The 24,349-nt window shown below is 45.5% G+C and overlaps 1 protein-coding gene across 1 annotated transcript in view; it reads right to left on the bottom strand.

Annotated features, from left to right (window-relative positions):
- The window catches only part of Pawr (pro-apoptotic WT1 regulator), an 86,920-nt gene extending 64,885 nt beyond the window's left edge, over positions 1 to 22,035 (bottom strand). The window contains exon 1 of the mRNA XM_036169842.1: positions 21,429 to 22,035. Coding sequence (XP_036025735.1) covers positions 21,429 to 21,971 — 543 coding nt within the window. The 5' untranslated portion in view covers positions 21,972 to 22,035. The remainder of the gene's footprint in view (positions 1 to 21,428) is intronic.
- Positions 22,036 to 24,349: the final 2,314 nt, after the last annotated feature.

The following is a 24,349-nucleotide window of genomic DNA, read 5'->3' as shown; positions in this document are numbered from 1 at the left end:
AGAGAGAGAGAGAGAATACTCCATTATAACTATTAAAGTCATCAGGTAGTGGTGGCACATATTTTTATTCCCAGCACTTGGGAGGGAGAGGCAGACGGATCTCTGTGAGTTCTAGGCCTGCCTGGTCTACAACGGGAGTTCCAGTTCCAGCCAGAGCTAAGCTTGCAGTGATCACCTTGCACTGCTCTGCACACACAGGGACAAATCCCCTCGCTCTGCTCTGCTCTTCCCATCCCTACGACTTCTCAAGAGGCATCGCTGAAAAGCCCGCCCATGTGTCCTCCAAATGTAATATGACCATTTGGGCCACACCCTAAATAGGGTTCAGACTGAAGAGTACAGACTATATAAAGTGTTTTATATATATATATATATATATTTTAAAATGGTAAATGACGTCAGACAGCTAAAATGTCACCTTAAATATAATGCATTCATTCGTTCATAGTTAACATGCTCATTATAAGACTTTCAAATAGTAGAACCATTCATTGCTCCCTCTCTCCCTTCCTTTTTTCTCTCTCCCAGCCTCTTACCCTTAAATATGGTAAATGCTCTCTCTTACCTTGGGCTACATCCCTAGCCAAGTACTAAGTCAACCTAATATCTATCAACTGGTAAATGACTAAAGCAATGTAGTACATATAAACAATAAAATACCATTTAGCCATTTTTAAAAAATCTTATAAAATCCTGACATTTGCAACAAGAATAGCAACATAAGAGTTAAGGACAGTTACAGAGATGGTGCTGGTAAACCAAATGAAGGTACTCGGTAAAACTGTAAACGCTAGTATGGCTGAGCCATCTCTCCAACACTAAGTATAGTATTTTTAACTTGCAAAACATTTTAAACTCATTATAAAAAAAAAAACAACAACCAGAAATATAAAGTAGAAAATGTCTCCGGAAGGGTATTTTAAATGGCATAGAAATGGTAAGTGTTTGAATAGCTATGTTTGAGATCTCAGAGTACTCTGAATTTTTTTTAAGAACATAAACATTTTAAATGTAATATTTAAAATAAAGCCCTAAGTGTGGTTCAAGGTCAGAGTAGCTTTTTTGGAGCCATGTCTCATGTATCTCTGGCTGGCCCCAAACTAATTACAAGATGAACTTAAACTTCTCACCCTCTTGCCTCTATCTCCTGAGGACAGGCATGCTCCACCAAGCCTGCCTTGTGCAGTGTTGAGGACTGAACCAGGGTTTCGTGCATGTTAGACAATTACTCCACCAACTGTACTGAATCTCTGGTCCCAGAGTATCTTTTTTTTTTTTAAGCTCCAAAGTATATGAAGGGGAGGAAAGAAAGAAGAGAGAAAGGAAGCGGGGAGGGGAAGGAAGAAAAGGAGGAAGGAATGCAGGCAGGCAGGCATAAAAGTTGGTAATCACAGTAACAGAGAAGTATTGGCCAATCCCCATGTGCTGTTGACTTTGGTCACTGCACTCATCACCTACACAAGACAGAATTCCTTCAAGTGCCACCTTAGTTGAAGGGGCAGTTCACAAACCCTTTTCCCCAAAGTCTAAAAAATGTATACTTTGGGGCTTCAACGGTATCATCTGCTCTATACCCCAAATAAGTATGAAACAGACTAAAAACAATGAAAGGAAAGCTCTAATTTCTTCTCTGACTGATGTAGTGGGTAGCCATCCCAGCCTTGGCCTGGAAGTTCCAACCCCCATTGAGGCTTCGGTAATGGTCACACCCACAAGGCGGGGTGGAGGAGGAAGCGGAAGACCCAGGATCAGGAGGAGGTCTCTCTCTTGGTTCCGGGACCCTGGACGCAGGAAGTAGACTGAGCAGAGTTCTCCAAAGAACACCGCCAGACTGCGCCATACCTTTGCCAGACCCTGCAACCTACCCCTTCATTTGTAAGTTACCCCACAGAATAAACCACCCTTTTAACTACGTGGAGTGGCCTTAATATTTCATCAGTAGATTGAAGACATCTTTCCATGGAATAACTCCACTATTCACAGGGTTCTGTTCTAGAATATTATTTTAAGGTGTGTTACTTTTCTTTATGTTGCATTTGTTTAACTCTGTGAAAGCTGTGTGACGGTGCCTGTCTAAAATACCCGATGGTCAAATAAAGAGCTGAATGGCCAATAGCGAGGCAGGAGAAAGGATAGGCGGGGCTGGCAGGCAGAGAGAATAAATGGAAGGAGAAATCTGGGAGGAAAAAAGAAGTAGCCAGAGAAGGAGAAGAGGACTCCAGGGTCCAGCTACCAGCTACCCAACCAACAATGGAGTAAGAAAAAAAGGTATACAAAAACAGAGAAAGGTAAAAGCCCAGAGGTAAAAGGTACACAGAGATAATTTAAAGTTAAGAAAAGCTGGCTAGCAACAAGCCAAGCTAAGGCTGAGCATTTATAATTAAGAATAATCCTCTGTGTCTCTGTGTATGATTTATATGGGAGTCGAGTGTCAGGCCCCTCAAAAGAGCTAAACAACAACAGGGTCCTAAAAAACAAACAAACAAACAAACAAAAACTCTAACTTTTTTTTGTTTGAGACAAGGTCGACAGTGTAAACTTGAGGCAATCCTCTTGCCTCAGCTTCCCAGTGCTGCTATTACAGACGTAAACCACCACAAACCAGCTTCACTTTTTTTTTCAAGGACGTTGTTTATATATACAAAAACTATTTCAATTTCTCTTCTTTGCAGATACCTAACTTGGAACATTCTTCAGTCCATAACCATGCTATTAACTTCTTATCTCTAAAACAATTTTCACCAGGTCCAAAAACAACAGAGAGTAAGTCTAACTGGAAAAAATTTATTTTGCCGACAGATAATTACACTTGGTTCAGCTTCCTCCCATCCTTCAACTGACATTCTTCCCACTGCTAACCCACATTAAATAGCTATTTAAACTGCCAAATATTTTAAGATCTATATATAGTTAGCTCAATAAACTTGTCTCATCTATTGTACCATAAAAATTCCAGAAGTCAATTAAAGTACCAATTTTTAAGTACAGGAAAACTGATTTCACATTTCCTCTCAAGTATACACAAGTAAGCAGTTAAGATGAGTTCTCTTCATTTGCAGCTAAGGAACAAGAATTGAATTTTTATCGTGCCTAATTAATCTATTCTTTCCACTGCACTACCATGCGCCTCCCTCTCTCCATTTCACTCCATTCCAAGTTTTAGTCTCTGAGTTTTATCATGTATGCCTTCTTACAACTTCCTGTCTTTACTCAGGAGTGCTCAAATTTGGGAAGTAAATCTGGAAGCAGATTAAACAGCTCAGATTTTTAAGACTAAACTGTAGCAAAGCTCTACATCCTGTTACAGAGCCTGGTTTCTTTTGTCTCCTATGGAGTTAACAATAATCTATCCCACAATAAACAGGCTCTTTAAACTATGCACAGACCTTATCTTGTTAATCTTTACAACATTTCTATAAGGAAGCCGAGCGGTCACAGCCTCTAACTGTGAGGATCCTGTCCTTTTTAGATTCCTCAAGCAAGTTCCTTAGATTATAATGTTACTTGATACTAAAGCAAACGGCCTGTAAGATGCAACCCCATCTCAATAATTCAAGAGAGCACAGCAAATGGATCAGTGGCCTTCCTTCACCTGGAGAGCGCTGGCAAGTAGGGCGCGCTTCAACGGGGCTTAATTCTCTAGTCATTCCCTCACGTGGTCGGTCGAACAGATCCAGGAAAGAAGGGTTCTAACTCCCTGTAAAAAGACACAGCTAAATGGCTAATCTAAGAAGGCCACTGATGTTTAAAAAAACTGGAATCAGAGTATCTCCATTTTGCAACCACTAATAAAAATGGACCAAACCCAAACAGCGCCAGAAACACAGGCTTGGCACCACAGAGATCCCATACAACATCAAAACTATTTCCACAATACCACTATGTACCTGGTCCCCAGACTCCCCCCCCACCCCACCCACTCTCTCAGGAATGTGCAACAAGCTGCAAAGACTCCATGACATACGATTTCACAACAAACTGAGTATGATGCAGATAAGCAAAGATGGGAATCCAGCTGTGCTCTGCAGCTGGAGAGTAAAGACGCAGAAATGCAGAACATCAGTCTTCAGCTTCTGTCTTACTGTTTATATAAATACATGAGACAGTTTATTCCTGCTGCTTCTAAATAACAGAAACCTCCGAAGTTTATCAGTCTTGTGTCTAGCAAGACAAACACTGTTAGATCTAGTAATCTTTAAACACATACCAAAAATATCTGAGAACCCTCAGTAATGTGTAAGAATATGAAGGCATCCTAAAGGTAAGAAAGTTTGGTGACGGGTGTCCAGGCAACTCATTGGTCATGGCAGACATCACAGAAGAACGAGGGACCAGACGGCCGTTCCTCTTTTAAAAACAGGGAGCCGCTTATGAAAAAGACATCTTCCCAATGACTGAAACTGTGCTTAAGTCAAGTTGAAATCTAACCTACAATTCACAGGAAATAACAAATTCCAAGGGGCGCATTAAACTTTAAGACAAACACTACAGAACAAATGACCAGCTCTATTGGACCACCTCTATTTAACAAATAAACTGCAAAGGCAGACAGACAGACAGACTTGCAGTACACAAGACCTTATTTGGTCAATGTATAAACCAGAAGACACACATGGAAATTTGAATTCTGGATGGTCCATCTTAAGGAATTACTTATATATAATAGTGATATAGTGGTTATTGTAAAAAAAAAAAAAGAAGAGTATATCTTTCACAAATTCATACTATTTACAAGTGAAATGTTATGAAATCCAGGACCATCTCAAAATAATGGGTTTGAGGAAAATGGGTGAAACAAGATTGGTCATAAATTGCTAGTTATTAGAGGTAAACTGGCACACCTACATATAGGGGTTTTTTTATATATATACCATCTTGTTTCCTTTGCTTGTTCGATTTTTCTCAATAAAAGTGTGGGACGTTTTAATGTTTCCAGCAACAAGAATATTTACTTCCCTTGGTAAGTGGAAAGAGTTCAGCTTCAAGCCTGGGGCGTTAAAGCCAGCAGAAGTTTGGGGTAGGAGCTACTTCGGCTCCCAGGGCACCTGGAATGCTCTCTGTCACCCTTCTACCCTCTCACTCGCTATGCCTGACTGGAAAGGAACCTGGAGAATAGGGTGGGGTGGGGGCTGAAGAACCAGGACAGGGGTTACGGGAATGCACTACACTCACCACAGAAGGAACGATTTGGAACAATTCAGGAGACAAACCCAGGGATAAAGACCATGGTACAGGTTAAGATAATTTCTCCTGCCTTGACCTACACATTTCAGATGCTTCAAAGACCCTGACTAGTTTTGTTAGAAAGACCTCAGTTTTGAGATACTGGAGGACTAGCCCTAAAAGCTGGTGGTGGCTGAGGTGTGCACAAAATTCCCCATACTGGAGACACTACGTAAAATGAGCAGAGGCCAAGAACCTTCGATTCAGGGTTTTATTTATGCACACTGATACACTGATCTTAATGCAACTTAAAACAACAAAAGGTGATTTGCACACACACATACACACACACACACACACACACACACACACACACACACACAACCACGCAGAAGTCTCAGAACTTCCTCTGCAAGAGCAGGAGAAAGGTAAACCCTGTTGCAGGGCAGGGTTATGCCTAGTCATCCAAATCACCTAGCTCGTCATCAGACATTATATATTGATGATTGGTTCAGGGCCTATGATCTGTGCAATCATAGACTTAAGTAACAGAGACACAATGATAATCATCCTAATTGGTATTTTTATTGTCTATCTTTAGTGAAGGAACTCTCAAGTATTCCTTTTTTAAACTGCCTAAAGACACATGGAAGAAAGAAATATACTGAAACTGTTATATACATTCTTTATAAATAAACAGCTATTCCGTTTTTCTTTTCACTGGGCTGCTACTAAAAGAGAAAATGTCAACAGTTTTAACCTAAGACTACACAAGACAGCCAAAACAAGTACGTCAAACAATTTTATGTTGGACATAAGACATTATTAATCGCATTTTCTCATTACTTAAACCACAGCAACTTTGGTGGGGGGGTCCTTCCTTCATTTTTAAAATCACCAAGTTTTTGTTTTATTTTTTATGTCTATGACTGTTTTGCCTGCCTGCATGTCTGTGTACCACCATGTGTTGTCAGGTGTCAGAGACCAGAAGCGAGCATGGATTCCCAGAACTGAGTGACAGACAGTCATGAACTGCTATGTGGGTGCTGGGAATGAAACTCGGGTCCTCTGCAAGAGCAGCCCGTGTCCTTTACCACGGGGCCATCTCTTTAGCCCCTGTTGGCGCCTTCTATAACTTGTGTTCCCATGGATTATCATGGAGTCACGTAACAAAAGCTTCAGAAACCAAACTACCCAATCCTTTTCCTGGACCAAGACCATACAAGCAATGCATTTTACCACTTTATGTATCATTATGACTAATTTCTTTCTTTTGGTTTTTCGAGACAGGGTTTCTCTCCATGTAGCTTTGCACCTTTCCTGGATCTCGCTCTCTAGCCCAAGCTGGCCTCGAACTCCCAGAGATCCGCCTGCCTCTGCCTCCCGAGTGCTGGAATTAAAGGCGTGCGCCACCACCACCCAGCATGACTAATTTCTTAAAGGGCAAAACAAATGCGCACTGAAATTTCTTCATAGGAAAAAGTATTTATTTGTTTTCTAAACTATTAATCTATTATATTCTAAAATTTCACAATAACTAATCATCATCATCATCAGGCTTCCTGAGACAGCAAATATTATGTGGGGATGAATTTGCATACTATTACATGGGGATCAATTTGCATAACGTCAGAGTATGAGCAATGGCTGTAACTGACTTGTTCTGATGTTCACACAGATTGTTGACAGGTATTTCCTAACATTCAATGTTAAAGCTTTAGTTCACAATTTTCAAAGAGAGCTAAGTTTCACTCCAAGTTTTAAGTGTATTCTCAACATATGTGATTTTAGAGAACTCTAGGAGGGAAAAAAAATTAAATATAAATAAAATAATTACTCCACCTGGATAGAGATCCTATTCTTTTAAAATTCTTCTTAATCTTATATGGGCAAATAAATGCTGAAATTCTCAAGAAAAAAAATACTAACAAAGGGGTTGGGGGTTTAGCTCAGTGGTAGAGTGCTTGCCTACCAAGTACAAGGCCCTGGGTTCGATCCTCAGTTTTAAAAAAAATACTAACAAAAAGAATTACCTTCAAGACTCAAAGTTGGTCAACCTACAAAGTAAACACTTCTGTGCTCACGGGTTTAAACTGTAATTCAACAAAACGCAAAGTGACGGGGAATGTAATGAAAATAGGCAGCTCTGGGCTCAACCACAGCACTACCAAAAACAAACAAATAAACAAACAAAAAACCCAAAGGGTGAAGATAACTGTCAGTCACTGACCATGCAGCTCCCTGCTGCTCTTTACCTGTCACGACCCTTACCCTGTCTATCTCTTCGCACATATGCATCACTCCAGGTACCTTTCTGATACGTGGCATACTGCAAGATCATTCCCCTGGAGCGTGTTCTGTGCTAACCACCAGAACTTTCCCCTCGGCTCCTTCCTTTAATTTCTACACAGCTGGTCCGTCCAATCCCCAAATCCAGATCTCAATTTAAAAGCCTGGTCTTACAAAAGACTTCCCTGGCAGCCTTGAAACATGGCCACTCTGTAGACTCCTTGCTTAACTATCTTACTGTTAAGGCCTCTCCACAGTACTATGGCCAGATTTTCTATCTGCTTTTGATCATACATACACACCTCTATCAGAATCTTTTTAAACTTACACCTAACACACACACACACACACACACACACACACACACACACCTAACTTTTTTCTATAAAATTGCGAACAGATAGGCAGTAAAGAAGGTAATAAAATATGTCCTCATTTGCACATAACTAGTTTCAATTTTAACAGTTTCATTTACTTCCTGTCTCTACACTGCAGACATAACCCATCTGAACAGAGCAACGCACAATCCCTAAAAGAATTCTTTCAAAATACATACTAAACAACTATCACAGCTAAAATCGTCATCCGTACTTCCTCAATACTGTGAAATACCGGGTTTGGAGCTGGAGAGATGGCTCAGTGGTTAAGAGCCCTGGCTGCTCTTCCAGAGGACCTGGGTTCGATTCCCAGCACCCAACTGGAAACTCACGACCATCTCTAACTCCAATTCTGGGGGATTCTGGCCTCTGAGGACAAGGTCCACATGCGGTACAGACATATGCGGGCAAAACACCCGAAATAAATAAATAAATCTTGAGAGAGAGAGAGAGAGAGAGAGAGAGAGAGAGAGAGAGAGAATGAATGAATGAATGAATAATTTTCTCAATTATTCTGGCCAATGAATGCTACATGAGCCATTCTAACACTATTTCTGTCCGATGCTGTCCATACAGAGATCGAGGGGAAAGCTAGTCCTCTGCCTCTGCTTGCTGGCGTGTCCTGCCTGGCCTCTGTTCCCATCAGCTTCACCTGGACACTGCTTCTCTACCACGGCAGCACTCCTTCGGGGTAGCATCAGCGATCAGCCTTCCTGTGCCCCTGTCCCTCAGGGACCCCAGCAGCCGACAGCTGGAGGCACCATTCCAGGGTCTGAGTGTGGCCCCTCACTGAGCAGCCCAACGGTGCCCTCTTCTCAGAGGTCTGCGTTTCAGCCCGCGGGCCTCTGAAGAAGCCTCTAAATGTGACACCACTTTAACTTTATCCCCAGAAACATGCAGAACCTTTACCTGTGGTTTGCACTACTACAAGCTGAAACTGTGTCCTGCAGCTACTCATTCACACGCCAGTAAGGTAGGGGTCATCTTTTCTGGTTCGCAGTTAACAATCCTCTTAATTAAATTCCCTGTTAATAATAGGAGCTATTTCTCTCTCCTAACTGGAAACAAAAACTGGGACTATTCTCTGGCTCATTAGTAAGGATCTACTAATATAAAGCCAAACAACTAAATCATTCTGATAGAGGTTTGATCTCTGAGTTCTAAAAATAGGAGCTGAGAGTAAGCAGAATACTGTGTGTTAGTATTCTAGATTTTCACACAAATATCTCAGATATGGATAACAGAACTTCTAAAATCTGGGGCCCTGGGTTGTAGCTCGGCTGTAGAGCACATGCCCCACCTTTGCGAGGCCTTGGTAACATCTCCAGCGTGGAAAAAGAAAAAAAAAAATCAACTAAGATATCTAGTGAATAAATAGTATCATCCAAAGCCCAAAAGCATGAGTACCATGAGGATGTCGGGTTTGCTCAGGCTTATTGTAAAAGGTGACCGTCATCCTGTTGTGCCGCTGGACAAAGAGAAGACAGACCATAGCCGGCAATGAACTTGGGAAATCAGAAATTCAGAACGGCTTCTCTTCTCTGGGTCTTGCTGTTACAGCCTAACTCAGGTCAGCAGCATTCACCCTGAATGCAGGTCTCAAGATTAACGACTGAATGTGTGCAAAGCACACAGGACAGACACAGGCCCGTGAGGCACACAGGGTCAGCTACTGTGAATCTGACTTGTTCGTTCTAAATTACAAACCCCCGAGCTCATCCATGGTCAACATAATATTTATAATCCACCCGTAGTGTGAGTGATTTTTGACTTAAATTGTTGTCTTTGAAATGATCAAAGGTAATAACTCAGATAATTATAATCTTTCCTATGAACTCCATCCAAGCGAGGGCACTAGGGGGCAGTTAAGATACGAGACCAAGAGCATGTCATCCAACTGCGTTCAACTACAGTAGGTTAATGTGTCACGCAGTGCAGGGTGACCACCGCCTCTGGATCAGTCACCTCACTTCTCTTCCCTCCCTCTGTTCTGGTCACCAAAGCCCAACAGCTGAGCTCTCAGAACCCAAGGGACACATCTTGGACACTAAGTGCTCCTGCACCCTGACTTGAACCTTAAACCTAAAATCCTAAGTCTTTCTTAGGTTTTTTCAGCATTCCGAATATCTAATCTCACCTGTTATTATTTCCTAATGTAGCGTCTATCTCGAGCAGGTCTGTGCCTCTGGACTCTCTGCCCATCAGGCCTCAAACTCTCTTCCTCTCTGACCATTTCTTACCGGTCCTTCAAGAAGTGTCTCGCTCTTTTCTCCTCTGCCATCGTGAACCATATGCCTGACTCGGCTTCTCACCCTGACTTCTCTTGAGACTTTCAGAATCAAGCCATGGCCGGCCAAGAATCAAATGCAAAATCATCCTCTTCCCCCGTGGATTTGCGTAAAAACTGGTAGCAGAATTGGGTACAACTCCGAGAAAAGACACTGGGTATGTAAGGATTCACACACAGTGGCTTGACTGAGGATTGAATCAACGTCATCGATCCCACCAGAGGAAGCTGGATGTCTGGAGACTTGGTCATGTTTAAATTGGGGGTCTGACTTGCTCTTATCTGTTACACATGAGCTAACTGGTTTGTTCAGTGATAAAACCAGAAGGAGGAGGAGGAGGAGGAGGAGGAGGAGGAGGAGGAGGAGGAGGAGGAGGCGGAAGAGGAGGAGAAAGAGAGAGAAGAGGGAGAGAGGGGGGGGGGGAGGGGAGGAAGAAAAAGAAAGGGAAGGAGGGAGAGAGGGAGGGAGGGACGGAGGGGCTGGATGGCTCAGTGGATAAGTTGCTTGCTATACAAGCAAGAGGAGCTGAGTTCAGCTCCACAGTACCCAGTTAAAAACTGGGTTTGGGGACTGGAGAGATGACTCAGTGGTTAAGAGCACTGGATGCTCTTCCAAAGGACCCATGTTCAATTCCCAGCATCCACACGGCAGCTCATAACTGCCTGTAACTCCAGTTTCAGCAGATCCAATATCCTCATACAGACAAAATACCAGTGCACATAAAATACGAATGAATAAATCATTTAAAAATGTTTAAAAAAAAACCACTGAGTTTGGTGATGCGTACCTGTGATCCTAGCACTGGGTTGGGGATACCCCAAGCTTGACAGCCAAACAGCAAGTTCTGGGTTCAATAAGCAACTGTCTCAAAAATAAAAGGTCAAGAGGGGAGAAGGCTCTGCAAACAGAACAGTGCTTGGTATGCACGAATGAGGACTTAATTCGAATCACCAGCACCCACATACCAAAGAACATATCTACATGAACCTCAGTGCTGGGACAGAGGGAACAGGCATATCCTGGAGACTTGCTGGCCTGCCAGCCTAGCCAAAAATCTGGGAGCTCCAGGTTCAGTGAGAGACTGTCTTAGGGAGTGGGGTGGAGGATAATAGAGCAGGATATCTGGCATCCTCCTTACGTCTCTGCACATGAATATGCTGCAGGCGTGCACATTCACACACATGTACATCACACACTTGCACACAGGAGACAAAGTGACTCTCATTTTTAAAACCATGATTTGGAAAAGGCCCCGAGTTCCTCCAAAGCACACAAGGGAAACAAAAGGAGAGGAAGGAAAACGTGGAGACGCCGTACAAGCAGCAGCTTAAAATGCAACAGAGACCCAGAACGCAGCAGAGACCCGGAGTGCACCAGAGACCTAGAAAATGCAACAGAGACCCCGGAGTGCACCAGAGACCTAGAAAATGCAACAGAGACCCGGAACACAATGGAGACCCAAAACGCAACAGAGACCCAGAATGCAACAGAGACCCAGAATGCAACAGAGACCCAGCTTTCACAGTCCACGGAAGTCTAAACTCAAGAAACAACAGTAAGCTGTAAACTTCCAAGTGATTTATGCCCAGATCATATTCTGGTAATTTAAAAAAGAAGAATGTATTACATTAATTTTATTTATTCATTTATTTGTGTAGCAGGGGAGTGGAGTGTGCATGCCACAATGTATATATGGAAGCCAAAAGACAAGTAGCAATGGTCAGTTCTCTCCCCTCACGTGGTCCTAGGGAGCAAACTTGGGTGTTCAGACTTGTCAATAGGCTCTCTTCCCTCTGAACCATCTCACTGGTCCAGATCCAGGACATTTAATATCAAAAGAGCCTCTTCATCTCACCTCCAAAGTCATTCACAAATCTACTCATTATAAAGTTACATTTGTGTCGGATTCTATTCCTGAGTCTCTGTCTGTCTCTTCCTCTCTGTCTCTCTGTCTGTCTGTCTGTCTGTCTCTCTCTCATTTTTTAAGACAAAGAATTTCTTTGTATAGTCTTGGCTGTCTTGGAACTCACTCTACAGACCAGACTGGCCTCAAACTCACAGAGATCCGCCTGCCTCTATCTCCTGAGTGCTGGGATTAAAGGTGTGTGCTGCCACTACCTCCTGACAGAGCTACTTTCTAATTCAGAAATTTAAAATTCTTCCTCTCTACCATGTGTCTATTACTACTTTATACAGTTCATTAATCTTCGGGAGACTTACCTGATCCTCAACAAAGAACCCTCTTCATAAGGATTTCACACTAGACAGGTAACCTTTTCCCTTTCCAAAAACTAATGAGAGTTATTATATAAACAGGTATGGACAGAGGAAGGAAGTACCCTGCCAACAATACGCACAAAGAGCAACAGCATCAGCTGGATTCCTTGGCCTGCCACTGGATCCATCCCAAGCTGAGCTGGTGGTCATTTCTCATTAACTAACTGTTCTCCACCTGCTTCCCGCCACAGAGTCCCCACATATCAAAGCTACCCATCAGAACAGATCCGAGGGGTGTTTCCGACAATGACAACCAATGTGTGAGCGTGGCAGCCAAACAGAGCTGAGGTTAAGAGCAAGTTCTGCTGGTACAGACTTTGGCCAAGACACAGCTTCTTTGAGGTTCAAATTCCTTGTCTTGTACAATGATGGAAAAAAACCCACCTTGTGAATTAATGTGAAGAAACAACATGGGAAAGGCCCTCAAATGCACAGACAAGAATCTATGTATGCAAAAGCTACTATCTCCCTGCTCTGGAAGGGAGGTATGCATTCTTAACCGTAGAGTCATCTGTCCAGCCCCCAAACTGTGCACTGTAAAGGGACAGATCTTAGGATGTGACTTTTTTCATGTCCTCAAGCACCACCCTCTGAATGATAATTCTGTTCTTTACGACAGAGATTTACATTCTTTTCAATACTAAAATATTCTGCTACTCTGAAAGTAATAAAATAAATAAATTCACACATTATACAGCGATTTCGCAAAAGAAATACTAGTTTGCTGACATGCCCATAGGTAAGTTTAGTCTTGAATTATAGGTTATAAGACAGTAAACATCGGTTTTTCACTCTATTTCAAACTCAATTCTGTTGGGGAATATTATTTTAAGGTGTGTTACTGTGCCTGTCTGAAACACCTGGCAGTCAAATAAAGAGCTGAATGGCCAATAGCCCAACAGCGAGGCAGGAGAAAGGATAGGCGGGGCTGCCAGGCAGAAAGAATTAACAGAAGGAAAAATCTGGAGCAAGTAGCCAGAGAAGGAGGAGGATATAAGGGGTCAGCCACCCAGCTATACAACAAGCCACAGAGTAAGAAACAATGAAAGGTACACAGAAATAGAGAAAGATAAAAGCCCAAAGGCAAAAGCTAGATGGGATAAGTTAGGTAAAGCTGACTAACAACAAGCCAAGCTGAGGCCGGACATTTATAATTAGGAATAAGACTCTGCATGTGATTTGTTTGGGAGTTGGATGGCAGGCCCCCAAAAGAGACAAAGAGTAAAAAACAATCAACAACACAATTCTGTTTTCAGTAATCCTACACATTTCGCAACCTAGTATTTATTACAGATCTGAAAACAAACGGATCCGCAACCTAACTTTCACATCCATTCATCCCAGCAAAACCCTAACAAAACAGTGACTTTCAAAACCTAATGGTCCTATTTCTTGAAATTCAACACAAAACGACGCTGCCTGAAATGCTGGGTTTGTAGTGCACGCCTATGATCCTAGCACTCTGGAGCCAGAGGCAAGAGGATCTCTGTAAATTCAAGGCCAACGGGGGTCTATATGGAGAGTTCCAGGACAGCTAGGGCTACATGGAGACCCTGTTGTCTCTGGAAAAAAAAAGAGAGAGGAAGGAAGGAATGGAGGGAGACTACAAAATTATTTGACTCTCTCTAAAAACATCAAAGCACGATCAATCAGCAGCAAATCAATCGCTAAGACCTGAACTTGGAGCTATTTCTACGTTTGAAATACATAGTTTTGCCACTTTTAGAAAGCGGGTGTTCTTAGAGATCTCACGTGTACGGTGCCAGGAGTGTTAGGTCGGCCACAGAACTGAGACTGATCCCGGAGCAGCCAGTGTCATGGTCCTAACACAACTCTCTCAAACAAGCTGCAAATTCCCTCTTCTCCAAGCATGCAAAGTCCACCAAGCCAACAGTCTAACAGGCTAGAGTAGGCAACAAAGGAAAACAGTGCAAGCTGTGGTAAGAGGGCTGGAAATCCAGTAGAGAGTCTGACCTGCCAGTCATTAAAGGCATCCATACACGGATTGTGTGCTTTCCCTTCAATCGTACGGAAAACATGAGTGACAGGTAAGCTCTAGTTACAGATAAATGACGTATTAGATATCTTTGCTATGGTCTAGGCTTTTGACAAATGAAGGACAAGGAGCAAAGCAGATGCATTTTTGCATTAAACACATGGCATTATGTAAATATTTCAAGTGATATAGACTTCCCGGTAGATCATGTTGTCTCTGTTTAAGTATCTATAAAAATTTTTAAGAGAAAAAACAAAAAAAGATTACCATCCATGTATCAAGTTTCTATAACTATCATGTGGCCATTTTTATAACCCTTTGGTTTTACTGAGACAGTGTCTTCCGGGAGAGGTCAGGCTGGTCTCAAACCCCGATCCTCCTGCCTTTGCCTCCTCAGTGTGTCTGGCTTACCCACATTAATGTGTTAGAATCACGTAACAGTTCTGCCAGACAACCAGTATTACTTTCTTCTGATGAACCAGTGAACTAGAGGCGATTCAAGTCAGCTCTTCTCAAACCTACAGTACATACACACAGAATCCCCCGAGAACATGTCAAAACACAGTCTCGGGGAACTCCCTCTATCCAGGTGGATCTGGGAAGTCTGTACTGAAAATAACAGTTAAGTGTCACCCAGGTGGTCTGTCCCCGACCCAAGCCATATATATATTTTTTTTTTTTTGGTTTTTCGAGACAGGGTTTCTCTGTGTAGCTTTGCACCTTTCCTGGAACTCACTCTATAGCCCAGGCTGGCCTCAAACTCACAGAGATCCACCTGCCTCTGCCTCCCAAGTGCTGAGATTAAAGGCGTGCGCCACCACTGCTGGGCTCCCAGGCCACATATTTTTTTTTTATTTTTTTTTAAGATTTATTTATTTATTATGTATACAGAAGAGGGCACCAGATCTCATTACAGATGGTTGTGAGCCACCATGTGGTTGCTGGGAATTGTACTCAGGACCTCTGAAATAACAGTCGGTGCTCTTAACCTCTGAGCCATCTCTCCAGCCCCCAAGCCACATTTTTAAAGGTATCGCTTTTCGAGAATACCATTCAAGCTTCAAGCAATCAAACAACTCCGTTGTTTTCTCAGATGGATCAATATACTCAAGCGGCTATGTCACCAAGCTTTGTAGGTCTCCATGAAAGGTATGAACAAAGAAAAACTCAAGATAAATGTAACACATTCCATTCCATTAAATACCTCTAACACCAAATTCTAGCATAAACTATTGGTGGCGGATGCCCAAATTTTAGAAAATGTAGAACTAAGGAATCCATCATTACTTCTTTTCTGTGAAGCATAGGAAAGACTGATATTGAATTACTTGGAAGTTATTACCTTGTCACAGTTTGAACACTATTGCACCTTACTGAGCGGAGAACTAAAACCCAGCCAACCACAGGTCCCAGGACATAAACAAAAGTCCAGATGAAAACGCAAAAGCATGTATAGAGTACAGCCCTAGGCATACATGAAAGTACAGGCCTGCCCACTCTTACTTCTTTTCTGTTGGGCATCAAATAGAAGGCCTCGTGATGCTAACTCCAGCGATGAACAATGGACTAGGTGGGTCCCTAGCCTCATAGTGTACACCTTTAAAAGGATGCATTTTATGAGCTGTGGCTCTCTCCATTTTGCTGTGGATATCGCTCTGTATAAATAAAGTTCTGATTGGCCAGTGGCCAGGCAGGAAGTATAGGCGGGACAAGAGAGAAGAGAATTCTGGGAAGTAGAAGGTTGGAGAGAGACACCGCCAGCCGCCGCCATGAAAAGCAACATGTAAAGACACTGGTAAGCCACAAGCCATGTGGCAAAGTATAGACTAACAGAAATGGGTTAATTTAAGATAGAAGAAGTAGATAACAAGAAGCCTGTCACAGCCATACAGTTTGTAAACAATGTAAGTTTCTGAGTGCTTTCTTGGTTGGGTCTGAGCGACTATGGGACTGGTGGGTAAGAGAGATTTGTCCTGACTGGGCCAGGCAGGAAAACTCTAACTACAACATTTCCTTTTTTTAAGGAGGAAAAAGGAAGCTGAGAAAATGGCAAACCCCAATGTTTACCAAAAATTGAAACTGTGTGAAACCTTTTGCATCAGTAGTCCTATGAAACCCTCCAGGTAGATTAAGAAATGCCTTTTGGTACTCCCATTGTGTTCCAGACTGTTGACCTCTCTGTGTGATGAATCAGGAGAAACACTACCAATGACTCAGAGTTGGGGAACACTTGACATGTGAATAGGGGGGTGAGGGGGGGTTAAGTATAAACACTGAGGTTGCTTAGAACATTGGGCTTGCTATATAAGAAGCACCACATCCTAATCTACCTGGATTTCTCAGGTTTACTAAGAACATGCCCCACGCACAGTTCAGCAAATACATTGAGTAACTGCTGCCTCGATAGTGCTCCCGTGAAAGTGCTCTCCATAGTAAATGATTCTCCAGCCTCACCTTTGAAGGTCTGAGTTCAAATTATGCAGAAGCCATCTTGACAGGGAAAATTTATCATTTAAGTAGTATTAAAGCATACATTTTTTAATTGAGAACAAGAAATAATTTCCTGGTTTTCATTTTGCTAGCACCCTGGTGTTTAAAAAAAAAAATCTGAAGCAAACTAGAGAGGTTCTGAAGGCAATCTCTGAGCCTACAAATTTGGCTCAGTTTCTATTCAGTTCTGCACCCTGACAGGCTTTCTCTTTCAAATGCCTAATTATCAAAAACACCTTTAATAAAACACGAAGGGGAAAAGCTAAGGAAATATGCTAAATAATGCAAGGTTAATTCCTTAAAAATCTGTTTTTCTGACACACACACACACACACAAGAACATTAAATACTGCTCTATCACTTCTTTTTTTTTTTTTTGAGCTAAGGATCAAACCCAGGGCCAAGCGCTCTACTGCTGAGCTAAATCCCCAACCCCGGCTCTATCACTTCTACACAATCTTTTTGGTCAGTACATACTAACTGTTGTGTTTGGATCTATATAATCCTGAAGCATTTAAACTCTACGCCTCTACTTTCTATTCTGGTAACAGGGACAATGGAACCTCATAACAGGGCTGCCATGACCTTTAAGCATTTTAGCCAACAACTAGGCAAGTCAAAGGTTTAAATATGCGCTGGCTGTTAACATAAGCCAAGTCTTCACCGCTACCTCTACCTATGAAACAATCCTAATTTCTATGGCTACTGTCTCCAGGTAGTAGCTCTGTAAATAAAGCAGATACACAACTCTCTCAGAAGTTCTAATGCTGCTTCCTGATCTGAAGGAGGTATATTGCTTAGGGATGAACCTATACACACCATTCCTACCATGTTTCCTTACTATGCTTGGGAGTACCTGTGGACTATGCCTGTGTTCTAGCCACTTCTCTATCCCCAGACTGTGACCCATGATTTTTAACCCTGACTCACATCGGAACTACATGGGGAGTTTGGAAAAATATTAATGCCTGGGCTCCATCCCAAACCCATTAAATCACATGGGAGTGGGAGTGGAGGGCAGGAAGGGCCAGGAATCAGCAGGGGAAACATTAATTTTAAGTTCTGCACATGATATCAACAGGCTGCCAAAGTCAAGAACCACCACACTTTGATACTTAAAATACTGCATTTTCATGCAAACGTCCATGAGACTATGCTGATGATAAGGTATGGAAATAAGTAGGACTCAACCCAAGAGTCTCATCTTCAAGTTGGTCCCAGATCAATCACCTCTTCCCTTTAACCGCACAGCATGCTAGCTAATAAGTAACCGGCCGCAGGCTGTGATCCCATGCTTTCTTTCACACTAGCAAGCCAGGGCTGTTCTTACACTTCTTCCGGGCTTCAAGCCTTGCTCTCTCCAAGTATATCCTGCTTTCTTCTTGTTTTACCCAGCTTACTCAGACAATGCAATGGATACAGGCATAGAACGATCATTTGTTGGCTAGGAGAAACACAAACACTAGGAGCAGGTAGTATGCCGTGCCCTAATTATCCAATGAGAGCTAGTCACCACCCACGCAGGAAAAGTAGAAGACGTGAGAAGCCAGGGGAAATTAAAACACAACAGCAAGCTCATTAATGAAAACTCGACTTGGCCTCATTCAAGGTTATCTGGAAATTCGGACATTTATACTCAACTTCCACAGTACCAACCTGTAGCCTATCCCCTACAGAGTAGTGTCAGCTTTTAACCCAATTCCTCTCTAAACTCTGTCCTAGTTGATCCTGGGATGTGTGGCTCTAGTCTGGAGCCTTTGCAGCAATATAAATAGCACACTAGAATAATAAAGTTGAGTTGGTGAAAGCCAGAATGAATACGCCACACGCATGTTTCATGTGTACATCTTGGGGGATGGGAAGGGTACTGGTTTCACTGTGTATCCCCATCGGGCCTCAGCCACAGAGAGATCTACCTGCCTGCCTCAGCCTCCACCTCTGCAGTGGGGGCTGAAGACATGTGCCACCACAGCCAACAAGATGGTCCTTCTTGAAGGAACAAAGATAATCAGCCACTGAAATAGGTCCTCTAAGCGCACGCCAGGATAATCTGGAATAAACTTGTGTGGGAATACTTGGTGTGAATGAATGCAAGTCTCATCCCACAGTAAACAACGTACTTCTTTGTGTCACTACTGACAGACTGGTAGTACCTAAAAGTTTATTACAATACAACTTACGAAACTACAGCATGCACAAACCAAGCCCCTTCTGCCAACTGGCTTTCACTACTCAAAACTGGAAAGCATGGCTTGGGGTTCTAAAACAGCAACAGCCTAAAAGATATGGAAATGGTTCCGCTTCAATGTCCTGCGATATATATTCTACAACTGTTAAAACAATCAAAAAAAAAAAAAAAAAAAAAAACCTTCTAAAATTCTAAAACTAAGGGAAGGAGACACTCGAGAAGTATGCCTGCTAATTGGATACCGTGGTAAAATATGACCTTGTTTTGTTGGGGCCTACAACAGCTTGACACAGAGCCATGGTTACCACAAAAAGAAAGCAATCCTCAATTCCCTATTCAATAAAAAAAAGGTTCAAATTCCACAGACAAGGGGGGAAAAACTGGTACCCTGGGTTGTTTGTTTTTAAGGAAGATTAAATTTAGGAGTTGCCAACACCCAAACGAAACACATTCCAGAATATTCGACTCAATCGAAGTGGGAGTCATCTACATTCTCTGCACTGTGTTCCCTCACTCAGGGGAGGACCCACTAACAAAGGATGTTTCTTAAGCTCTCACAAGATACACCCTACTTATTTTCCCTAGGTTTTTCTTTTTCTTTTCTTTTTTTTTTAAAGTCATTAAAAAAAATAATTTTAGCACAAGCAGCCAGACCAAAAAAATGAAGTTCCACATCTGCCAACATAGTTCCCAAAATAAGACCCCAGTCAGATGAACCATGAAAAAGGAGTAGAAAATGACAAGTTCTATTATTTGGACCATAAGCTGTTTTTAAAAATAAAGCTGAGGAATGTAGTCTTTCCAAGGCTTTGTCTCCAGTTGCCCTTAATCTTCATATTTTTACATTAAAAAAAAAAAGGAACCTGGAAATTTGATTACCATTCTTATGAATTCCTTTGAAAGCAACTTTAATGAGTAACAGATATCTTGTACAAGTAGTAAACCACAGAGGACAGTTGTTCCTGCGGATAAAAATCTCTGAAACGTTCACATAAAAAAAATACAAAAATAGGCCCTACAGAGACATACTCTGATTTCCTAGGTATGGAAATCATTTTAGTGCTTAAAAGGATAATTCCTATATACTCCTTACATACAAATGACTTAAACCACGATTAAAGTTCATAAATTGGTGGGGGGAAGCGGGGGTGGAGATAGTCTCACCAAACCCATCACCTGACTGTGGTCTCAAAGGCTCCATCTTCCTGCCTCAGCCTCACAAGGCTGGAATTGCACCTATGAACCGGGATGCCTGGCTTTCAATGTGGTTTGGGGTTGTTTTATTCAAGCAGTGCTGGAGATCAAACACTGAGTCCTTACTGAATGAGTGCTAAGCAGATGCTTACCACTGAGCTACACACCCAGCCCCGACTTAGCAGCTATTTTAACAGTCGCTTAATGGCCGGCAAGGCCAAGAATAAAGAAGTTGTGGGTGGAGGGTAAAAACTAAAAAAGCCACCGAGTAAAGATGTGGCTTCCTCGGGTGAAACCACTCCCTCCCCCCCCCAAACGGTTTGGACCAGCATCCTTTCAGGTAGATGGAGGTGCAACAATAATGCACTTGGGTAAAAATCTTGACACAGTCCTCTACGAGAATGTCCCATGCCGCCTGAAGAAATGCTTTGTGAAATGCCCAAAAAATACCCCCCAAACAAAAGAGCACACCTCCCACAAATGTTTTCCCGACTATTAAATACCTCAAGAAATCCCCGAGCCTCCAGAACCGTACTTGGGACAGCATCCCTACTGTCCCACACATCGCTGGGGGTCCGGGGTGGGGGCGGGGTGGGGCCATGCAGACTCCACGGCAGACTTTTATGTGGACACACTCATCTCGGGTTCACTGCGAGATAACGCTGCCTGAGCTTATGGCTAAGGCTACGCTTTCTTTACAGGTGCTCTCCTTGTAAACACGGCTAGCTAGGGAAGTGGAGATAAAACAACCTGATAGCCCGAGAGAGAGGGACACGTGGGAAACCAGAATACGTCATCCCCCCCCCCTCCACGAATCGATTTTCCTAACCCATCACCCGCCCCCCCGCACCCCCGACACAAGGAAAAGTCCAGGCTGGCCAATCTTGGGGACACAAACTATCTACCTATCACTCTAAAGTTAGCAACCCGGTTCCGAGGGCGACAAAAAAAAAAAAAAAGAAAAGAAAAAAAGCACGTGTCCTAATCTGGGTCGGAGGAACTAACTTCCCAGGAATCATTGGCTCCAAGTTAAAACTCCATCGCGGCTGAAAGGGAGGGACGGAGGGAGTGGAAGGGACCTCCGGGTGCAGGGAGCTCCCTGGTGGAAGACACCGGAGGCATCCCCGGAGCCCCAGCACCGCCCCGCCCGCGCCAGGCTCGCTCACCTCGGCGGCGGGGATGTTGACCACGCCGGTGGAGCGCCGCTTCTCCCGCAGCTTCCTCTTCTCGATCTGCCCCTTGCCTTTCCTGGCGCTGGGCCCCGAGCTGCTGCGGCCCTTGTCCGGGGCTCCGTCCGGCTCCTCCTCGTCGCCCCGGGATGCGGGCGCCCCCGCGGCTGCAGCGGATGTCGTGCACTCATCCTCCGGCCGCCGGGAGCCGGGAGCGGCGCGGGGGAGCGCCGAGGGGCCCAGGGCGCAGTTGAGGGCGGTGGGCCCCGGGGCAGCAGGTGCGGCCGCGCCCGCGGGGCCGTGGTGGAGCTCCGCGGTCCCGGCGGCGGCGGCGGCGGCGGTAGTGGCCGCCGATGGGGACAGCTGCCCCGCGGGAGACTTAGCGGCTGCATCGCCGCCGCCTCCCGAGCCCGGGAGGACGGGGTTCTGCTTGGCGCGCATCTTCTCGCGCTTCGCCTTCCACTCCTCCAGGAAGTCCGTGGTGGTGGTGGTGGTGCTGCTGCTGCTGCTGCCGCCGCTCCGGTAGCCGCCGGTCGCCATGTTCCCAGAGGGGCCGGCGGGGGCGCCCCTCTCGCCGCGCGTCCCGACTCCCGCCGCCGCCGCCGCCTGCCCGGGGAGCAAGAATGCGAGGGGGGGACCGCGCGGAGCGAGCGCGCTTGTTCCCCGACCGAGGCTCTGCGGGGGAAAGCACACGGGGCAGGTGGGGGGGGGGAGGGGGAAAGGGGGGCGCGGCGTCAGGTCCCGGGACAACCGCAGGACAGCGATCGCCTGCACCCCTCGGCGTACCCGCGAGTCCCCAGCCGACCAAGTTTGCACGGCTCACCCTCCTCCGTGCACCGGCAGATCTGCGACCCCGAGGGAGGGGAGGGGAGAGGAGGAGGAGAGAGGCGAGCCCCACCCTCCCCCCGACCCACCCCGGGTCCGCGATCGCGCACCGGGGACACCCGCGCCGCTGCCACCTGTGTGCGTGTGTGTGTGTGCCGAGCTCTCCACCCCGCGCGCGCGCGCGCCACACGCGGACGGACGCCTCCATTCCGGGCCCCGGGGCATGGAGCCCCCCTAGCCGGCTGGAACGGGCGGAGACAAGTGTCCAGCGGAGGAGGAGGAGGAGGAAGAGAAGGGAGAACCGGTGCACGAGTCCCGTCCCCCTCCCCGCGCGCGCGCGCGCGGGGACCACCCAGGGGGAGCCCCCTCACCTTCCGTGAAGTTTTAGGTGGGACGAGGCGCGGGGCGCGGGGGAGGAGGGTGATCCAGGTGAGCCGGAGCGCTCAGGGACGCGCGCACCGCCAGCCAGCCAGCCAGCCGCGGCCAACTCGCCGGCTGCAGCTCTCGGGGGCTGTCCCTGGCCCTAGAGAGGGAGGGAGGGAGGGAGGGAGAGAGCGAGGGGCGGAGAGGGGCGGGAGCCGAGCGGGGCCGAAGCGGGGCGGAAAGGGCCGAGTCCGGTGCGGCCCGAAAGCGGGAGGGGGCGGACGGGGAGGGAGTGCCGCCGAAGCCCCGCCCTCCGCGCCCAGGTGCGCGCCGCCCCGCCCCGCCCCGCCCCGGCGCTGCACCTCCTCCCTCCCCGGGGTGCGGCCAGGGCGCCGGCGGCGGGGCCACACTTCATTCTTCCCCCCCCCTCCCTCTTCGGATAATAGGGGCGGGGATGGGCGGCTCCACGCCCCTCTCCTCTCTCCTCTTCCCCGCCTCTCGGGTCTCCCACCACTCTTCCTTTTAAGTACAAGACCGTGCGATTCCAGGGAAAGTTGGGACTTGCTGGAGGCAAGTGCCACCAGCTGGTGAGGATGATTCAGGGACCTGGCTCGCCAGGGTGGGGGAATACCCACGCGTCCCTTCCCCCTGGCCGCTTTCCCCCCCTCCTTTTCAGGTGCAAGGCGGTGGAGGGTAGGACCCTGAGAAACCCAGCCAGCCCCCCTTGGAAACAGCCAGGGTCGTGGTTAAGAGGGAGTTAGCTAAAGGAGCCGCTAAAATGAATGAATGATCAAGACTTTGCTATTCTCCCCAGCTTTTAACTTGGACGTGGTTCCTTTCCACGCTTGCCTGTATTTGCAGTTCGTCCCCTCTTCACGCCGTCTCTACACCTCTTGTGGACGGATTTAGCAGCAAATCTCCCACCAACGTCGTAAAGCTGGATCGTCTCCATTTTTTCCCCTCAGCCCTACTATGCTCAGGGATGAGTCCAAACACACACACGAGTCGTCTAAGGTCTCTAGATCAGGGGTGAATGGACTCCCCCTGATCTCTCCCATCCATGCAGTGGCAGAGTGCATCCTTGTCAGGGGCTGGGAAACCATGTCTTCACTTCCTAAAAAGTAAGAGCCGTGAGACACACAGGCTGCCCTGACAAATCATTCTCATTTTGCTCAGGTGGCATAATGTAGGCAAGGAGGCAGCAGGTACCTACCCCAGCAAAGGGAACAGGCGATAATGACTCACAGGCTCTGCCTTTCTCAGAAGCAATTCTGGTCTTTGGTCTGCCTTTGGGGCTGAGCATAAGGTTAACTCGGAGAACGCTTAGGAAGTTGCTTGGTAAAAGGTCTCCCTGGAGAGAAGACTTCAAAGCAAACTGATCATGAGCCTAGCTGGTATGAACTGAGGTGCACCACCCAAGTTTCTCGGAATTGTGGTTTTGTTTTCTGAGGTTTTAAGAGTTGAGATGAACCTGGCGGTGGCGGCGCTCGCCTTTAAGCCCAGAACTCAGGAGGTAGAGGCAAGCAGATCTCGGTGAGTTCCAGGCCAGCCTGGGCTACAGAGTGAGTTCTAGGACAGCCAGGACTACACAGAGAAATCTTGTTTCAAAAAATAAAACAAAACAGAAGAAGAAAAATGAAGCTTGACTATAAACTTTCCCATTCATGCATTTCTTACCTCAGGATGCTCTCGTGGAGGGTTATAGACTATGCTGGAAAGTGAACATGCTC

The sequence above is a fragment of the Onychomys torridus genome, chromosome 20 (genome assembly GCF_903995425.1).
Source record: "Onychomys torridus chromosome 20, mOncTor1.1, whole genome shotgun sequence".
NCBI classification, from domain to species: Eukaryota; Metazoa; Chordata; class Mammalia; order Rodentia; family Cricetidae; genus Onychomys; species Onychomys torridus.
The sequence above is the reverse complement of the archived record's forward strand: the minus strand, read 5'-3'. Positions and strand labels throughout refer to the sequence as shown.